This window comes from Aphelocoma coerulescens, chromosome 12 (assembly GCF_041296385.1).
Source record: "Aphelocoma coerulescens isolate FSJ_1873_10779 chromosome 12, UR_Acoe_1.0, whole genome shotgun sequence".
Taxonomy (NCBI): Eukaryota; Metazoa; Chordata; class Aves; order Passeriformes; family Corvidae; genus Aphelocoma; species Aphelocoma coerulescens.
Genome location: NC_091026.1, coordinates 3,520,108 through 3,539,110, shown reverse-complemented (window position 1 = coordinate 3,539,110; position 19,003 = coordinate 3,520,108). Strand labels below are relative to the sequence as shown.

The following is a 19,003-nucleotide window of genomic DNA, read 5'->3' as shown; positions in this document are numbered from 1 at the left end:
CTCCCTGCCTCCTGGATAAAGGCACTCCCTGGCATTGCACCAGCTGTGCCTCCCTCCTAGTTCAGTGAAGGCATCCTTGTCCTCCCAAGGTGCCTCTCCCATGGAGACAGGAAAATTGATGAACTCCCCCTGCCCCGGCATCAGGCAGGTGCAGGGTGTCCCTGCTCGTCACCCCTTGCTTTCCAGGGGTCCCGCTGATTGTTCTAGAAGCCATTGATCTGGATTTTCCAGGAGCATGCCTGCAAAGACATGAATGAGAAAAGGCCAAAAGAACGGTTTGTGCTTCTCTTCTAGCTGTTTTTTTCAATTTATTTATTTGCTAGTAGGAAGGCATGGACCAAACTGGCAAAAGTGCCTTTCATGTGGGAAAAGCATCCTCCTGCATTTGACTTCTGAGTCGAGGACTGGTTCAAGCTCTCCAGTCAGCTGCACGCAGAAAACTCCCACTGAATTCTCTGGGTTTCCATCAGAGTCAGTGTAAAAGCTGACGTTTCTCAGGAGCTTAACACTAACTTTTCCATTTAATACTAAATGTCAAAGTTGTTAGTTCATAGGGTGACAGGATAATTGAGGTTGGGAGCCACGTGTGGTGGTCTCCAGTTTTATCTCCTGTTCCCAACACTGATCAGCAAGAGCATCAAATCAGGTTCCTCTGGGATTTCTCCAGACAGGTGTCAGGGAAAACGTCGCTCCACCTGGGGCAGCTTTTGAATCTGTCCAGTGCAAGAGAGCCCACAAGCTCTCTGGGCAGCCGACTGCCAGGGGCAGGAGCCCTGGACTGGCACTGCCTGAACAGCCCCTTTCTGCCAACAGTGCCACCCTCGATGGCTGCCCCAGGGCCTGGCATCTGACCCTGCACTTGCTGCAGGAGCCCCTGCCCTGGTTGGGCTCTGACCAAAGGCTCGGACCCATCTCAGAACCTCGGTTCCCAAGGGGGCAGCCTCAAATGGGTGGCGTGGGACTGAGGCCATCGCTGCCCCCATTTTGGGTGCACGTTGCTGATGTCAGAGTGGCCATTGTGACCCGTGCGACCAAGGCCACAAGAGGGAACGCTGAGCTCAGGCCAGCGTGTGTCAGTGCGACCTGACAACGGGAGGGGAAGGTAGGACAGGGACAGGGCTGCCCAGGGGCCAGAGGGGCCCCACACCTCGGGGCTCTGGGCCTGTGCTGCAGGCTCACCTGCCTCTTCCTTCCCAGACGCAGCAGAGGAACATCCACGGGAGACAGCAGTGTTCCTCGACGCTGTGACGGGAGGAGAAGGCGGACTGGAGCAGGGCTCACGCAGGGCTCACCAGGGAGTAGTGCCCTCGTGGCTCTGGGCCTGTTCTACAAACTCCCCACACTCTTCTTTCTCCCACAAAAGGAGAGGACGAGCCCCTGGAGAAGACCGCGGTGGTTCTGCACAGGGACTCACTGCTGACAAGAGCCATGGCAGAAGGGAAGCAGGAGGCCCCTGATGCCAGAGAGCCAGGTGAGGGCAAAGCAGCCCTCCCGCAGGCTGGCACAGGGGCTGTCGGGGCAGCCAGCGTGGGGCCCGGAGCGGAGGCAGGGGGAGGCAGGAGCTGCCCAGCCATGCTGGGGCTGGGAGCCTCCTTCCTCCCCAAGGGGGGCCCAGCCGGGCCAGGGGGCAGCTGTGGGGACACCCGTGCCCGCGCTGTCCCCTGCTCCCCAAGGCCTCCAGGCCTGCCCATCAGCCAGGCAGGCAGGGCCAGAGCAGCCCTTGGGGCCGATGCTGCGGGCTAAGAGCCCCGCAGAGGTGCCCGGTGCCATTGGCTCTGTCCCCTGCAGCATGCCTGCTGTGCCGCCGCGCAGAGGCTGACCCGGACATCTGCGGCGACAAATGGGAGAAGCACGGGCTCTGTGCCCACGTCTTCTGCCTGGTGAGCTGCGCTGAGCCTCTCTCCAGCACTGCAGTGGGCAGCCCCTGCCACTCTCTCCTCATCAGCTCCCTGCCTTTGCCACAGAATTTCGCCAGCCTCATTTTTCAACAAGACAGTGATCGGATTGGACTCAAGGGGTTTCGCCCTCGCGATATCCAACTTGCAGTCAGCCGGGCGGCTCAGCAGGTGAGAGCCTGACAAGAGCAGGGAGGCTTGTGCCAGGCGAGGTTTGCCAGGGCTTAGCCCAGACCCCACAAAAGAAAGGCCGGCCCTTCCCACCAGCTGTGGGACAAAAGTCTGGCTCCCAGCAGCTCCACAGAGGCTCTGGCACAGGAGCCTCTTCCTCCAGGCGGGTCTGTGGGCTGAGACCCAGCAGCGGCCACAGTCCTGCGCCCTGCCCGGAGCCGTGGGGCTGCCTGGGGAGGCCCGAGGCTGCCTCTGATGGGGCTGCTTGGCTCTTTCCAGCACTGCTGCGTCTGTGGGGAGACTGGGGCCACCATCATGTGCTGTCACGAAGACTGCGACAGATGGTTCCACCTGCCCTGTGCCAAGGAGGGTCACTGTGTGACTAACTACATAACCCCATACAGGTACGTCCTCTCCCGTTCTGGCCACCCCTGCAGAAGGACCCAGCACGTCTCACTTTGCCCATCCCTTTTCCCCCAGGTCCTACTGCCCTGAGCACTCCCCAGAACAGGATGCGACGGTGATTCCGGAGCCGGGCACCGAATGCCCCATCTGCATGGAGCCTGTGGAGGAGAGAAAGAGCTACACAACACTGGTGTGCCCAGCGTGCAAAAGGGCCTGGTTCCACAGGGACTGCATCCAGGTAGGAGCCATTCCCGCAGCCCCGGGGCACAGCAGGTGCTCAGCAGCACCAGGGCCTTGCTCACACTGCTGCTGTTTGCCCTGCAGGGACAGGCCTTGCGCGCTGGTGCATTGTACTTCCAGTGCCCCCTCTGCAGAGACGATGATGAGTTTCTTGTCCAAATGTTCATCATGGGGATCCGAATCCCCTTCAGGTCGGTGTCCTTCTGCCTGGCTCACAACACAGGAGGGGGCAGCTGCTGTGCCAGGGCCTGCCCCCGCAGTCCTGGCCCTGCCCTGTCCCGTGAGTTTGGGCTTCAGCTTCACGCAAGACTTGGAAAAGCACTGGAGGAAGAGCAGGGACAGCCTGTACCTCCAGGATGGTGGAGCAGCACGAGCTCATCGGCTTCTCCTTTCCTCATCAGAGAGCCAACATGGGAGGACAACGATGCCTTTGCAGAATTAGGAGACAGGCACAGCCAGTGCAATGCCAGGAAGTGCCTTTATCCAGGAGGCAGGGAGGAGGCAGAGGAAGAGGGGTAAGTTGGGCAGCTGCACCCCAGGGCTCTGCAGGGAACCTGTGTCTTGGCAAGGGCTCGAAGCAGAAGGAGCCAGAAGAAGAGCTCAGCCGGACAATCCCGAGCTGTGGACGCTTTGTCCTCAGTGCCATGAAACCATTTGTTTTCCCAGGCCCTGGGAACTGCTCCTGTGCTCCTCCTGTGCTGCTGAGGGCACCCACAGGCGCTGCTCTGGCCTCAGAAACGACACACCCAGCTGGGAGTGCGACAGCTGTGCTGATCTGGGCACAGGTATGAGGCAACGCAGCTGCGTGGCCCTGGGCTGGGGTCAGTGCCAAGGCTGGGCTTGGCAGAGCCTGTCCGCTCCTGGAGGGCTGGGGGCACCGCACTGGCCTGGCCTGGCCCAGGCCTGCTGGGCCCCTCTCATTCCTTCTTCCCCTTACAGCCCCCAGGGATGAGCCGGAGCTCTATGCCCCCAGGGATGAACTGGAGCTCAATGTCCCCAGCCTGGCTGGACAGTCAGGATTGGAACCTTCCCATGGATTGGAGCCTTCCCATGGCTCTGCACAATCCGAGGCCATCAGCCCCAACTCTGGCATCCTGGCACCATCGGGTGTGCCTCCCCTGTCTCCATCTCCAGAGACCAGCAAACGCAGCAGCGTCCAACATGCACCAATGGGGCAGCTGCTGCAATCTTCCTCGCTGGAGAGCAGCAGCCCCTGCATGGAGAGTGAGGTGACATCAAGGTCATCAGACACCAGCCATTCCAGAAGCTCTGGGTCTGACCGCAGGCGAAATCGCTCTCGCCGGCAAAGCTGGGCCTCAAATCCACCTGTCCGATCGAGGAGTCGCCGTGACAGGAGCCAGAGCACAGCACCAAGGGCTGAGACGCCCAGGCACAGAAGGACACCATCGGAGACATCCCCCAGACGCAGCCGCTCCCGCCAGCGACGTCGGGCCTCAAATCCACCTGCCCGGTCGAGGAGTCGCCGTGACAGGAGCCAGAGCACAGCACCAAGGGCTGAGAGGCCCAGGCACAGAAGGACACCATCGGAGACATCCCCCAGACGCAGCCGCACCCGCCAGCGACGTCGGGCCTCAAATCCACCGGTGCGGTCGAGGAGTCGCCGTGACAGGAGCCGCAGGACAGCACCAAGGGCTGAGACGCCCAGGCCAAGGGAGACAGCATCAGGGACATCCACCAGGAGCAACCGCTCCCGCCAGCGACGTCGGGCCTCAAATCCACCTGCCCGGTCGAGGAGTCGCCGTGACAGGAGCCAGAGCACAGCACCAAGGGCTGAGAGGCCCAGGCACAGAAGGACACCATCGGAGACATCCCCCAGACGCAGCCGCACCCGCCAGCGACGTCGGGCCTCAAATTCACCGGTGCGGTCGAGGAGTCGCCGTGACAGCAGCCGCAGGACAGCACCAAGGGCTGAGACGCCCAGGCGTAGGGTGACATTGTCGGAGACATCCACCAGGAGCAACCGCTCCCGCCAGCGACGTCGGGCCTCAACTCAGGCCTCGAAAAGCAGCATGTAGTGTCATCTTTTCTTTCTAGTCCGTCTGCTCTCTGCCGTAAGTGAAGGTGAGGAAGCTCAATACAGGGACCTTGAGATTTGCAGGTCTCTGAGAAAAGTGTATTAACTCTTGACATTGCTATTGGCAGGAATCTGTGCTAAATACCTGATTTCTATGTTACCACCTATTAAGTGAAAAGTCACTTAAGGGGGTGGCTAATTAAAAAGGACACTTGCTCCTGCCTTTAGACTCAAACCTCAGATGTTTCCCCACTGCTTCCCCTTGATAGTGAACCACTCCTTAATGGGCTTGGATACGTTTAGGGAGACAGAAGAGCAAGGTGGCTCTTAGGGAAGCTGTCTTTGGAAAGGACATGTGCTGTGTTGCTATCCTTGAACAATCTGATTTCAGGAAAGCCAAAAGGAAGAAGAAAGAAGAGAGTGAGACACTGCCTCAAGTGTCTGAAGAAATCTATTACGACATTGCTGCTGATTTAAAAGACTTGTTTGGACCTTCAAAGAACAAACCAGAAAACACTGAGGACATACCCTTGGGACAAAGAGGATGCGCAGGACTCTGTCCCAGCTGACCATCTGGGACCTTTGCCTGCGAACGACGTAGCTCAGGAGTTGAGTGCTTTCACTTTTCCTTCTTCGGAGACACACAGGAGTCGGGCATGAAAGAAGGTAACAGCAGAACCCTTCTAACGGTGCCATTCCTAGGAAGAGCTTAAGGCAGGCACTGCAGAGCAATACGGTGTAAAGAGGGTCTGGATCCAGGGGATTTTCAGCGGCAGAAGCCAGTAATTAGGCAGAAGCATTCTGATCTTCATTTCTACTTGCCAGGCTTGCGGTAGATTAAGGAGAGGTAACTCGTGCTTGCATCTCAGAGTTCTGAAAGGCGGGCTTTGAGAGAGAAGGCAGTGGGGTCTTTGCAGAGTGGTGAAAAAGCTTGTTGTCATCCCCTAAATTTCTCAAACAGGGAAAAAGGTGACACACCAGTCCTGGCAAGTTTCATAGAACCCAACCAGATTGCAAAGAAAATGTGTGTTAATGTAGAGTGAAGAGCAAAATCCTGGAGCTGACCCCAAGATTCAAGAATATTTTATTAGTTACTGAATTCTATTCTTGGACCTTTAGAGAATGGAAGCTGAATGACACATCATCATTGGCATGTCCTAACCTCAGATAAAATGAGGCCTTATGAAATGAAGATGAAACAATATTAAATCAAGTCACAGTCTTGTAGGAAAGAAAAGAAACTGTGCAAAGTTACCCAAAAGATTAAAAAACCCAAGGTGCTTTGTGTGCAACAGCACAAAGCAACAAGCCCCCCACACTTCTGCTGAATTCAGAAGGTAGTTAGTGTCTTCTGAATGCAGCGATCAAGGTTTAGGAATACGTGGGAGATGCCTAGAACAAAGGGGAAAATACTGGAGCAGAGATTTAGCTCAGAAAATCTGAGGGGAGAAGATTCTGTCCTTCCTAAATCTGCCTTCTCCAGTGTAAGTATTTCACTTGAAAGGAAGGACTTTTCCTGGCAAGTAGAGGAATAACCTGGTTTTGGCTTTTTTTTCTTTTTTGGTGCTGTTATATTGCAGAGCCTTACATACTGGGACCAATAAAACCGGTAAAAGTCACGTGGCAAGAGGATCCACGTTTCCAAGACAGCAGTTCTGAGAGTGATGATGAGCCTGAGCCATCAGAAATTGGAAAGGACCGAGAAATGCAAGTTCCATTTGTATTGGTTCTCTCCTTGGTTGTCGTAGTTGGATGCTGTGGGCATATTAAGAGCAGCACTCAGGAAATGGGAAACGGACGTTGCACACCTCTGAGCAGTGAAAGTCATCTTGGACAAACCGTTTGTGCTGCACAGAGTCAAAACTCCCAGCAGCCCCTTTGATGTGAAGTTGAATATGAAGAGAGAGAAGTTGAGCACAAGAAATTAACTGGGTCGTTTTGGGTTGACCAAACCCAATCTGAGTTTGGCCAAAAGCCAAAGACACAGTCAGTTTTCTTTTAAAAAGTGGGGGTTTTTATAGAAGGCTCTGTTTGGTTACTGTGGAGTAAAGCTCTTCAATGTTTACCGTTTCTCTGAAGCGCTGCAGCTTTAACTCATGTTCATGGAATTTGGTAGTGCCTTTTAGGATGCTAAAATCCCTTTGTACTTGTCCAGGTTTCTTTCTTTACCCCACACGGAAAGTGCTAGAGTTTTCTTCTTCTCCAAAGATGATGAACGCCTAAGAGGTACAACTGAACTTATTCACCCCTTTTGTATTTTTTTCTTTTTAAACTCTTACTGGAATTCAGTGAGGAAAAAATGCTGCCCGCTTATGAATGGTTTGTAGTCAACATTTGCCACCCTTACTTGGGGTCTAGGTTGTGGTAGCAGCCCGTGAGGAAGTCCTGGCAAAATAAAGGCTGAGCAGCTGTCTGGCTTTCTTGTCTTTCAGATAATTGCCTAATGGGTATCTGGACTTTTGGAGCTTACCAAAAAGATAGTCACTGGACAAGTTGCCTAGACATTTCAGACCCTTTCAGGCATGTATATCATCTTTATTTTTTTCCTGTCTTTCTGCTGCTATCATTAAGAATGTTGAGTATTCTTATCAGCCACATATGCCCTTCTTTGTCCTCATGAATCTTGGTTTTTCTCTTCTGAATCCAGTGAATTTTGTACTTAAAAACAAAGGAAACAACAACCAAAGAAAACATACAATGCCCTAAAACATTCCACAGGCCACCAAAACAATAGCTTGTTACATGTGATAGAACACAGTTCTAGGACAGGCTTCTTTCTTGAGACCTACTAGGTAACTCTGATGCAATAACTGATGTGTTCATACAGTTACCATCCTGCGTGCTTCCAGTCTGCCTGATTTACAGCGCGCGTTAAAATGGGGATCGCAGTCATCAGCAGCCATCAGTTTTGGGGGGAGATGTGGGATCCTGGTGTTGAGCTTTTACTGGAGCAGCTGCTATTTCACTGCAATCTAGATTTCAGCATGTTCAGGAGAACTGCTGCTGCCTTTCATTCTTCGTAGTACACGAGGCTGTAACACAGAACATTTCTGTTGGAGCCCACGTGTGGTGGTGGGGGGAAGAGAATAGGAAGGATGCGAAGAATAGGGCTGCTGACTTTATTGCTGTGTTGCTCATGAGTGATCCAAGCAGCAGCAGCAGCAGAAGTGTTTAACCCTTATAATTGGTTCTTTGTTTTGTGCAGAAGGCCCAAAGTTATTTTGTAGATCTGTAGAGCTCAGTGAAGAAAAAGAGGATTGGGAAGACAGACGTAGATTATTGCTTGAGGTGAGTGTGAAACGTCCGTTCCCTGGTAACTGTGGCTGAAAGCTGAGCATGAGGAGGGAACAGGGCTATGAATCTGCATGAGAAATTAATTCAGGACCTCAACAAGAGCCTGAAACTTTGTAATTACCAGAGAACAAAAGTGGTTTAGTATACTGGTGTGTATAACATCAGGTTGTGACGTCACTCAGGTAAACCACTAAATCTCTGCACGTTACAGGACAGGACCAGCGACTTAACTGTACATAAAGAAAGTGTTCAAGAGAAAGAGTGAATTTAGAGACTTCTCCTAATAGTGGATTCAGAAACTTCTAATAATAATACGTTGGATTTTCACTATTTTCAGGAATGCCGGAAGAAGCATAAGGACGCCAAAAGAAAAGTGAAAGCAAACCAATAAAGCTTCTTTTACTGATGAGAAGTGTGTCATGTTTCTTCCTTGAAGAAGTTGCCAAACAATGTTACTTTGGAAATCCTTTCCAAGATCTAATAGGAAAAACTATTGGCCAACACTGTCAGCCTGTGTTTCTGAACAGGTATACATGTCCTGTGTCAATTCAAGGTTTGTACCAGGGGTTGGGGTTTTCTGTGTGTAGGGCTTCAATGTCAGTTGCTTCTTGGCCGGACTTTTGATAATTAGATCATGTAACGAAGACAACATTTTACTGTGTCCTCCTGTCCAGTGCTGCACAGGGTTGGGAAAGAGCAGGTAGCTCTGTGTCTATACATAACTTGCAGGGGCAGCACAGGAGCAGCTCCCAGGGCCTGGGGAACAAGGAGGTTCATGGCGCCGAGGACAAAGTGTCCAGAGCTCGGCATTGTCCGGCTGAGCTCTTCTGGTTCCTTCTGCTTCCAGCCCTTGCCGAGACACGGGTTCACTACAGACCCCGGGGTGCCACTTCCCAACTTAGCCCTCTTCCTCTGCCTCCTCCCTGCCTCCTGGATAAAGGCACTCCCTGGCATTGCACCAGCTGTACCTCCCTCCTAGTTCAGTGAAGGCATCCTTGTCCTCCCAAGGTGCCTCTCCCATGGAGACAGGAAAATTGATGAACTCCCCCTGCCCCGGCATCAGGCAGGTGCAGGGTGTCCCTGCTCGTCACCCCTTGCTTTCCAGGGGTCCCGCTGATTGTTCTAGAAGCCATTGATCTGGATTTTCCAGGAGCATGCCTGCAAAGACATGAATGAGAAAAGGCCAAAAGAACGGTTTGTGCTTCTCTTCTAGCTGTTTTTTTCAATTTATTTATTTGCTAGTAGGAAGGCATGGACCAAACTGGCAAAAGTGCCTTTCATGTGGGAAAAGCATCCTCCTGCATTTGACTTCTGAGTCGAGGACTGGTTCAAGCTCTCCAGTCAGCTGCACGCAGAAAACTCCCACTGAATTCTCTGGGTTTCCATCAGAGTCAGTGTAAAAGCTGACGTTTCTCAGGAGCTTAACACTAACTTTTCCATTTAATACTAAATGTCAAAGTTGTTAGTTCATAGGGTGACAGGATAATTGAGGTTGGGAGCCACGTGTGGTGGTCTCCAGTTTTATCTCCTGTTCCCAACACTGATCAGCAAGAGCATCAAATCAGGTTCCTCTGGGATTTCTCCAGACAGGTGTCAGGGAAAACGTCGCTCCACCTGGGGCAGCTTTTGAATCTGTCCAGTGCAAGAGAGCCCACAAGCTCTCTGGGCAGCCGACTGCCAGGGGCAGGAGCCCTGGACTGGCACTGCCTGAACAGCCCCTTTCTGCCAACAGTGCCACCCTCGATGGCTGCCCCAGGGCCTGGCATCTGACCCTGCACTTGCTGCAGGAGCCCCTGCCCTGGTTGGGCTCTGACCAAAGGCTCGGACCCATCTCAGAACCTCGGTTCCCAAGGGGGCAGCCTCAAATGGGTGGCGTGGGACTGAGGCCATCGCTGCCCCCATTTTGGGTGCACGTTGCTGATGTCAGAGTGGCCATTGTGACCCGTGCGACCAAGGCCACAAGAGGGAACGCTGAGCTCAGGCCAGCGTGTGTCAGTGCGACCTGACAACGGGAGGGGAAGGTAGGACAGGGACAGGGCTGCCCAGGGGCCAGAGGGGCCCCACACCTCGGGGCTCTGGGCCTGTGCTGCAGGCTCACCTGCCTCTTCCTTCCCAGACGCAGCAGAGGAACATCCACGGGAGACAGCAGTGTTCCTCGACGCTGTGACGGGAGGAGAAGGCGGACTGGAGCAGGGCTCACGCAGGGCTCACCAGGGAGTAGTGCCCTCGTGGCTCTGGGCCTGTTCTACAAACTCCCCACACTCTTCTTTCTCCCACAAAAGGAGAGGACGAGCCCCTGGAGAAGACCGCGGTGGTTCTGCACAGGGACTCACTGCTGACAAGAGCCATGGCAGAAGGGAAGCAGGAGGCCCCTGATGCCAGAGAGCCAGGTGAGGGCAAAGCAGCCCTCCCGCAGGCTGGCACAGGGGCTGTCGGGGCAGCCAGCGTGGGGCCCGGAGCGGAGGCAGGGGGAGGCAGGAGCTGCCCAGCCATGCTGGGGCTGGGAGCCTCCTTCCTCCCCAAGGGGGGCCCAGCCGGGCCAGGGGGCAGCTGTGGGGACACCCGTGCCCGCGCTGTCCCCTGCTCCCCAAGGCCTCCAGGCCTGCCCATCAGCCAGGCAGGCAGGGCCAGAGCAGCCCTTGGGGCCGATGCTGCGGGCTAAGAGCCCCGCAGAGGTGCCCGGTGCCATTGGCTCTGTCCCCTGCAGCATGCCTGCTGTGCCGCCGCGCAGAGGCTGACCCGGACATCTGCGGCGACAAATGGGAGAAGCACGGGCTCTGTGCCCACGTCTTCTGCCTGGTGAGCTGCGCTGAGCCTCTCTCCAGCACTGCAGTGGGCAGCCCCTGCCACTCTCTCCTCATCAGCTCCCTGCCTTTGCCACAGAATTTCGCCAGCCTCATTTTTCAACAAGACAGTGATCGGATTGGACTCAAGGGGTTTCGCCCTCGCGATATCCAACTTGCAGTCAGCCGGGCGGCTCAGCAGGTGAGAGCCTGACAAGAGCAGGGAGGCTTGTGCCAGGCGAGGTTTGCCAGGGCTTAGCCCAGACCCCACAAAAGAAAGGCCGGCCCTTCCCACCAGCTGTGGGACAAAAGTCTGGCTCCCAGCAGCTCCACAGAGGCTCTGGCACAGGAGCCTCTTCCTCCAGGCGGGTCTGTGGGCTGAGACCCAGCAGCGGCCACAGTCCTGCGCCCTGCCCGGAGCCGTGGGGCTGCCTGGGGAGGCCCGAGGCTGCCTCTGATGGGGCTGCTTGGCTCTTTCCAGCACTGCTGCGTCTGTGGGGAGACTGGGGCCACCATCATGTGCTGTCACGAAGACTGCGACAGATGGTTCCACCTGCCCTGTGCCAAGGAGGGTCACTGTGTGACTAACTACATAACCCCATACAGGTACGTCCTCTCCCGTTCTGGCCACCCCTGCAGAAGGACCCAGCACGTCTCACTTTGCCCATCCCTTTTCCCCCAGGTCCTACTGCCCTGAGCACTCCCCAGAACAGGATGTGACGGTGATTCCGGAGCCGGGCACCGAATGCCCCATCTGCATGGAGCCTGTGGAGGAGAGAAAGAGCTACACAACACTGGTGTGCCCAGCGTGCAAAAGGGCCTGGTTCCACAGGGACTGCATCCAGGTAGGAGCCATTCCCGCAGCCCCGGAGCACAGCAGGTGCTCAGCAGCACCAGGGCCTTGCTCACACTGCTGCTGTTTGCCCTGCAGGGACAGGCCTTGCGCGCTGGTGCATTGTACTTCCAGTGCCCCCTCTGCAGAGACGATGATGAGTTTCTTGTCCAAATGTTCATCATGGGGATCCGAATCCCCTTCAGGTCGGTGTCCTTCTGCCTGGCTCACAACACAGGAGGGGGCAGCTGCTGTGCCAGGGCCTGCCCCCGCAGTCCTGGCCCTGCCCTGTCCCGTGAGTTTGGGCTTCAGCTTCACGCAAGACTTGGAAAAGCACTGGAGGAAGAGCAGGGACAGCCTGTACCTCCAGGATGGTGGAGCAGCACGAGCTCATCGGCTTCTCCTTTCCTCATCAGAGAGCCAACATGGGAGGACAACGATGCCTTTGCAGAATTAGGAGACAGGCACAGCCAGTGCAATGCCAGGAAGTGCCTTTATCCAGGAGGCAGGGAGGAGGCAGAGGAAGAGGGGTAAGTTGGGCAGCTGCACCCCAGGGCTCTGCAGGGAACCTGTGTCTTGGCAAGGGCTCGAAGCAGAAGGAGCCAGAAGAAGAGCTCAGCCGGACAATCCCGAGCTGTGGACGCTTTGTCCTCAGTGCCATGAAACCATTTGTTTTCCCAGGCCCTGGGAACTGCTCCTGTGCTCCTCCTGTGCTGCTGAGGGCACCCACAGGCGCTGCTCTGGCCTCAGAAACGACACACCCAGCTGGGAGTGCGACAGCTGTGCTGATCTGGGCACAGGTATGAGGCAACGCAGCTGCGTGGCCCTGGGCTGGGGTCAGTGCCAAGGCTGGGCTTGGCAGAGCCTGTCCGCTCCTGGAGGGCTGGGGGCACCGCACTGGCCTGGCCTGGCCCAGGCCTGCTGGGCCCCTCTCATTCCTTCTTCCCCTTACAGCCCCCAGGGATGAGCCGGAGCTCTATGCCCCCAGGGATGAACTGGAGCTCAATGTCCCCAGCCTGGCTGGACAGTCAGGATTGGAACCTTCCCATGGATTGGAGCCTTCCCATGGCTCTGCACAATCCGAGGCCATCAGCCCCAACTCTGGCATCCTGGCACCATCGGGTGTGCCTCCCCTGTCTCCATCTCCAGAGACCAGCAAACGCAGCAGCGTCCAACATGCACCAATGGGGCAGCTGCTGCAATCTTCCTCGCTGGAGAGCAGCAGCCCCTGCATGGAGAGTGAGGTGACATCAAGGTCATCAGACACCAGCCATTCCAGAAGCTCTGGGTCTGACCGCAGGCGAAATCGCTCTCGCCGGCAAAGCTGGGCCTCAAATCCACCTGTCCGATCGAGGAGTCGCCGTGACAGGAGCCAGAGCACAGCACCAAGGGCTGAGACGCCCAGGCCAAGGGAGACAGCATCAGGGACATCCACCAGGAGCAATCGCTCCCGCCAGCGACGTCGGGCCTCAAATCCACCTGCCCGGTCGAGGAGTCGCCGTGACAGGAGCCAGAGCACAGCACCAAGGGCTGAGAGGCCCAGGCACAGAAGGACACCATCGGAGACATCCCCCAGACGCAGCCGCACCCGCCAGCGACGTCGGGCCTCAAATCCACCGGTGCGGTCGAGGAGTCGCCGTGACAGGAGCCGCAGGACAGCACCAAGGGCTGAGACGCCCAGGCCGAGGGAGACAGCATCAGGGACATCCACCAGGAGCAACCGCTCCCGCCAGCGACGTCGGGCCTCAAATCCACCGGTGCGGTCGAGGAGTCGCCGTGACAGGAGCCAGAGCACAGCACCAAGGGCTGAGAGGCCCAGGCACAGAAGGACACCATCGGAGACATCCCCCAGACGCAGCCGCACCTGCCAGCGACGTCGGGCCTCAAATCCACCGGTGCGGTCGAGGAGTCGCCGTGACAGGAGCCGCAGGACAGCACCAAGGGCTGAGACGCCCAGGCGTAGGGTGACATTGTCGGAGACATCCACCAGGAGCAACCGCTCCCGCCAGCGACGTCGGGCCTCAACTCAGGCCTCGAAAAGCAGCATGTAGTGTCATCTTTTCTTTCTAGTCCGTCTGCTCTCTGCCGTAAGTGAAGGTGAGGAAGCTCAATACAGGGACCTTGAGATTTGCAGGTCTCTGAGAAAAGTGTATTAACTCTTGACATTGCTATTGGCAGGAATCTGTGCTAAATACCTGATTTCTATGTTACCACCTATTAAGTGAAAAGTCACTTAAGGGGGTGGCTAATTAAAAAGGACACTTGCTCCTGCCTTTAGACTCAAACCTCAGATGTTTCCCCACTGCTTCCCCTTGATAGTGAACCACTCCTTAATGGGCTTGGATACGTTTAGGGAGACAGAAGAGCAAGGTGGCTCTTAGGGAAGCTGTCTTTGGAAAGGACATGTGCTGTGTTGCTATCCTTGAACAATCTGATTTCAGGAAAGCCAAAAGGAAGAAGAAAGAAGAGAGTGAGACACTGCCTCAAGTGTCTGAAGAAATCTATTACGACATTGCTGCTGATTTAAAAGACTTGTTTGGACCTTCAAAGAACAAACCAGAAAACACTGAGGACATACCCTTGGGACAAAGAGGATGCGCAGGACTCTGTCCCAGCTGACCATCTGGGACCTTTGCCTGCGAACGACGTAGCTCAGGAGTCGAGTGCTTTCACTTTTCCTTCTTCGGAGACACACAGGAGTCGGGCATGAAAGAAGGTAACAGCAGAACCCTTCTAACGGTGCCATTCCTAGGAAGAGCTTAAGGCAGGCACTGCAGAGCAATACGGTGTAAAGAGGGTCTGGATCCAGGGGATTTTCAGCGGCAGAAGCCAGTAATTAGGCAGAAGCATTCTGATCTTCATTTCTACTTGCCAGGCTTGCGGTAGATTAAGGAGAGGTAACTCGTGCTTGCATCTCAGAGTTCTGAAAGGCGGGCTTTGAGAGAGAAGGCAGTGGGGTCTTTGCAGAGTGGTGAAAAAGCTTGTTGTCATCCCCTAAATTTCTCAAACAGGGAAAAAGGTGACACACCAGTCCTGGCAAGTTTCATAGAACCCAACCAGATTGCAAAGAAAATGTGTGTTAATGTAGAGTGAAGAGCAAAATCCTGGAGCTGACCCCAAGATTCAAGAATATTTTATTAGTTACTGAATTCTATTCTTGGACCTTTAGAGAATGGAAGCTGAATGACACATCATCATTGGCATGTCCTAACCTCAGATAAAATGAGGCCTTATGAAATGAAGATGAAACAATATTAAATCAAGTCACAGTCTTGTAGGAAAGAAAAGAAACTGTGCAAAGTTACCCAAAAGATTAAAAAACCCAAGGTGCTTTGTGTGCAACAGCACAAAGCAACAAGCCCCCCACACTTCTGCTGAATTCAGAAGGTAGTTAGTGTCTTCTGAATGCAGCGATCAAGGTTTAGGAATACGTGGGAGATGCCTAGAACAAAGGGGAAAATACTGGAGCAGAGATTTAGCTCAGAAAATCTGAGGGGAGAAGATTCTGTCCTTCCTAAATCTGCCTTCTCCAGTGTAAGTATTTCACTTGAAAGGAAGGACTTTTCCTGGCAAGTAGAGGAATAACCTGGTTTTGGCTTTTTTTTCTTTTTTGGTGCTGTTATATTGCAGAGCCTTACATACTGGGACCAATAAAACCGGTAAAAGTCACGTGGCAAGAGGATCCACGTTTCCAAGACAGCAGTTCTGAGAGTGATGATGAGCCTGAGCCATCAGAAATTGGAAAGGACCGAGAAATGCAAGTTCCATTTGTATTGGTTCTCTCCTTGGTTGTCGTAGTTGGATGCTGTGGGCATATTAAGAGCAGCACTCAGGAAATGGGAAACGGACGTTGCACACCTCTGAGCAGTGAAAGTCATCTTGGACAAACCGTTTGTGCTGCACAGAGTCAAAACTCCCAGCAGCCCCTTTGATGTGAAGTTGAATATGAAGAGAGAGAAGTTGAGCACAAGAAATTAACTGGGTCGTTTTGGGTTGACCAAACCCAATCTGAGTTTGGCCAAAAGCCAAAGACACAGTCAGTTTTCTTTTAAAAAGTGGGGGTTTTTATAGAAGGCTCTGTTTGGTTACTGTGGAGTAAAGCTCTTCAGTGTTTACCGTTTCTCTGAAGCGCTGCAGCTTTAACTCATGTTCATGGAATTTGGTAGTGCCTTTTAGGATGCTAAAATCCCTTTGTACTTGTCCAGGTTTCTTTCTTTACCCCACACGGAAAGTGCTAGAGTTTTCTTCCTCTCCAAAGATGATGAACGCCTAAGAGGTACAACTGAACTTATTCACCCCTTTTGTGTTTTTTTCCTTTTAAACTCTTACTGGAATTCAGTGAGGAAAAAATGCTGCCCGCTTATGAATGGTTTGTAGTCAACATTTGCCACCCTTACTTGGGGTCTAGGTTGTGGTAGCAGCCCGTGAGGAAGTCCTGGCAAAATAAAGGCTGAGCAGCTGTCTGGCTTTCTTGTCTTTCAGATAATTGCCTAGTAAATATCTGGACTTTTGGAGATTACCAAAAAAATAGTCACTGGACAAGTTGCCTAGACATTTTGGATCCTTTTCAGCATATATATAATCTTAGTGCTCTGTAGTCTTCCAGCCTATCTGATTTACAGCGCGTGTTAAAATGGAGATCTCAGTCCTTAGCCAGCATCAGTTTTCATCCTGGTGTTGAGCTTTTACTGGAGCAGCTGCTATTTCACTGCAATCTAGATTTCAGCATGTTCAGGAGAACTGCTGCTGCCTTTCATTCTTCGTAGTACACGAGGCTGTAACACAGAACATTTCTGTTGGAGCCCACGTGTGGTGGTGGGGGGAAGAGAATAGGAAGGATGCGAAGAATAGGGCTGCTGACTTTATTGCTGTGTTGCTCATGAGTGATCCAAGCAGCAGCAGCAGCAGAAGTGTTTAACCCTTATAATTGGTTCTTTGTTTTGTGCAGAAGGCCCAAAGTTATTTTGTAGATCTGTAGAGCTCAGTGAAGAAAAAGAGGATTGGGAAGACAGACGTAGATTATTGCTTGAGGTGAGTGTGAAACGTCCGTTCCCTGGTAACTGTGGCTGAAAGCTGAGCATGAGGAGGGAACAGGGCTATGAATCTGCATGAGAAATTAATTCAGGACCTCAACAAGAGCCTGAAACTTTGTAATTACCAGAGAACAAAAGTGGTTTAGTATACTGGTGTGTATAACATCAGGTTGTGACGTCACTCAGGTAAACCACTAAATCTCTGCACGTTACAGGACAGGACCAGCGACTTAACTGTACATAAAGAAAGTGTTCAAGAGAAAGAGTGAATTTAGAGACTTCTCCTAATAGTGGATTCAGAAACTTCTAATAATAATACGTTGGATTTTCACTATTTTCAGGAATGCCGGAAGAAGCATAAGGACGCCAAAAGAAAAGTGAAAGCAAACCAATAAAGCTTCTTTTACTGATGAGAAGTGTGTCATGTTTCTTCCTTGAAGAAGTTGCCAAACAATGTTACTTTGGAAATCCTTTCCAAGATCTAATAGGAAAAACTATTGGCCAACACTGTCAGCCTGTGTTTCTGAACAGGTATACATGTCCTGTGTCAATTCAAGGTTTGTACCAGGGGTTGGGGTTTTCTGTGTGTAGGGCTTCAATGTCAGTTGCTTCTTGGCCGGACTTTTGATAATTAGATCATGTAACGAAGACAACATTTTACTGTGTCCTCCTGTCCAGTGCTGCACAGGGTTGGGAAAGAGCAGGTAGCTCTGTGTCTATGCATAACTTGCAGGGGCAGCACAGGAGCAGCTCCCAGGGCCTGGGGAACAAGGAGGTTCATGGCGCCGAGGACAAAGTGTCCAGAGCTCGGCATTGTCCGGCTGAGCTCTTCTGGTTCCTTCTGCTTCCAGCCCTTGCCGAGACACGGGTTCACTACAGACCCCGGGGTGCCACTTCCCAACTTAGCCCTCTTCCTCTGCCTCCTCCCTGCCTCCTGGATAAAGGCACTCCCTGGCATTGCACCAGCTGTGCCTCCCTCCTAGTTCAGTGAAGGCATCCTTGTCCTCCCAAGGTGCCTCTCCCATGGAGACAGGAAAATTGATGAACTCCCCCTGCCCCGGCATCAGGCAGGTGCAGGGTGTCCCTGCTCGTCACCCCTTGCTTTCCAGGGGTCCCGCTGATTGTTCTAGAAGCCATTGATCTGGATTTTCCAGGAGCATGCCTGCAAAGACATGAATGAGAAAAGGCCAAAAGAACGGTTTGTGCTTCTCTTCTAGCTGTTTTTTTCAATTTATTTATTTGCTAGTAGGAAGGCATGGACCAAACTGGCAAAAGTGCCTTTCATGTGGGAAAAGCATCCTCCTGCATTTGACTTCTGAGTCGAGGACTGGTTCAAGCTCTCCAGTCAGCTGCACGCAGAAAACTCCCACTGAATTCTCTGGGTTTCCATCAGAGTCAGTGTAAAAGCTGACGTTTCTCAGGAGCTTAACACTAACTTTTCCATTTAATACTAAATGTCAAAGTTGTTAGTTCATAGGGTGACAGGATAATTGAGGTTGGGAGCCACGTGTGGTGGTCTCCAGTTTTATCTCCTGTTCCCAACACTGATCAGCAAGAGCATCAAATCAGGTTCCTCTGGGATTTCTCCAGACAGGTGTCAGGGAAAACGTCGCTCCACCTGGGGCAGCTTTTGAATCTGTCCAGTGCAAGAGAGCCCACAAGCTCTCTGGGCAGCCGACTGCCAGGGGCAGGAGCCCTGGAGTGGCACTGCCTGAACAGCCCCTTTCTGCCAACAGTGCCACCCTCGATGGCTGCCCCAGGGCCTGGCATCTGACCCTGCACTTGCTGCAGGAGCCCCTGCCCTGGTTGGGCTCTGACCAAAGGCTCGGACCCATCTCAGAACCTCGGTTCCCAAGGGGGCAGCCTCAAACGGGTGACGTGGGACTGAGGCCATCGCTGCCCCCATTTTGGGTGCACGTTGCTGATGTCAGAGTGGCCATTGTGACCCGTGCGACCAAGGCCACAAGAGGGAACGCTGAGCTCAGGCCAGCGTGTGTCAGTGCGACCTGACAACGGGAGGGGAAGGTAGGACAGGGACAGGGCTGCCCAGGGGCCAGAGGGGCCCCACACCTCGGGGCTCTGGGCCTGTGCTGCAGGCTCACCTGCCTCTTCCTTCCCAGACGCAGCAGAGGAACATCCACGGGAGACAGCAGTGTTCCTCGACGCTGTGACGGGAGGAGAAGGCGGACTGGAGCAGGGCTCACGCAGGGCTCACCAGGGAGTAGTGCCCTCGTGGCTCTGGGCCTGTTCTACAAACTCCCCACACTCTTCTTTCTCCCACAAAAGGAGAGGACGAGCCCCTGGAGAAGACCGCG

The 19,003-nt window shown here is 53.6% G+C and overlaps 1 protein-coding gene across 1 annotated transcript; it reads left to right on the top strand.

Annotated features, from left to right (window-relative positions):
- The first annotated feature begins 1,428 nt into the window (after positions 1–1,428).
- On the top strand, positions 1,429–18,859 carry LOC138117759 (uncharacterized). The gene is made up of 19 exons (XM_069028315.1): positions 1,429–1,471; positions 1,789–1,880; positions 1,965–2,066; positions 2,346–2,470; positions 2,547–2,709; positions 2,796–2,906; positions 3,117–3,226; positions 3,378–3,496; positions 3,651–4,472; positions 10,323–10,430; positions 10,748–10,839; positions 10,924–11,025; positions 11,305–11,429; positions 11,506–11,668; positions 11,755–11,861; positions 12,072–12,185; positions 12,337–12,455; positions 12,610–12,899; positions 18,809–18,859. The coding sequence occupies exons 1-19, from the start codon at positions 1,429–1,431 to the stop codon at positions 18,857–18,859; spliced, it is 2,958 nt and encodes a 985-aa protein (XP_068884416.1).
- Positions 18,860–19,003: the final 144 nt, after the last annotated feature.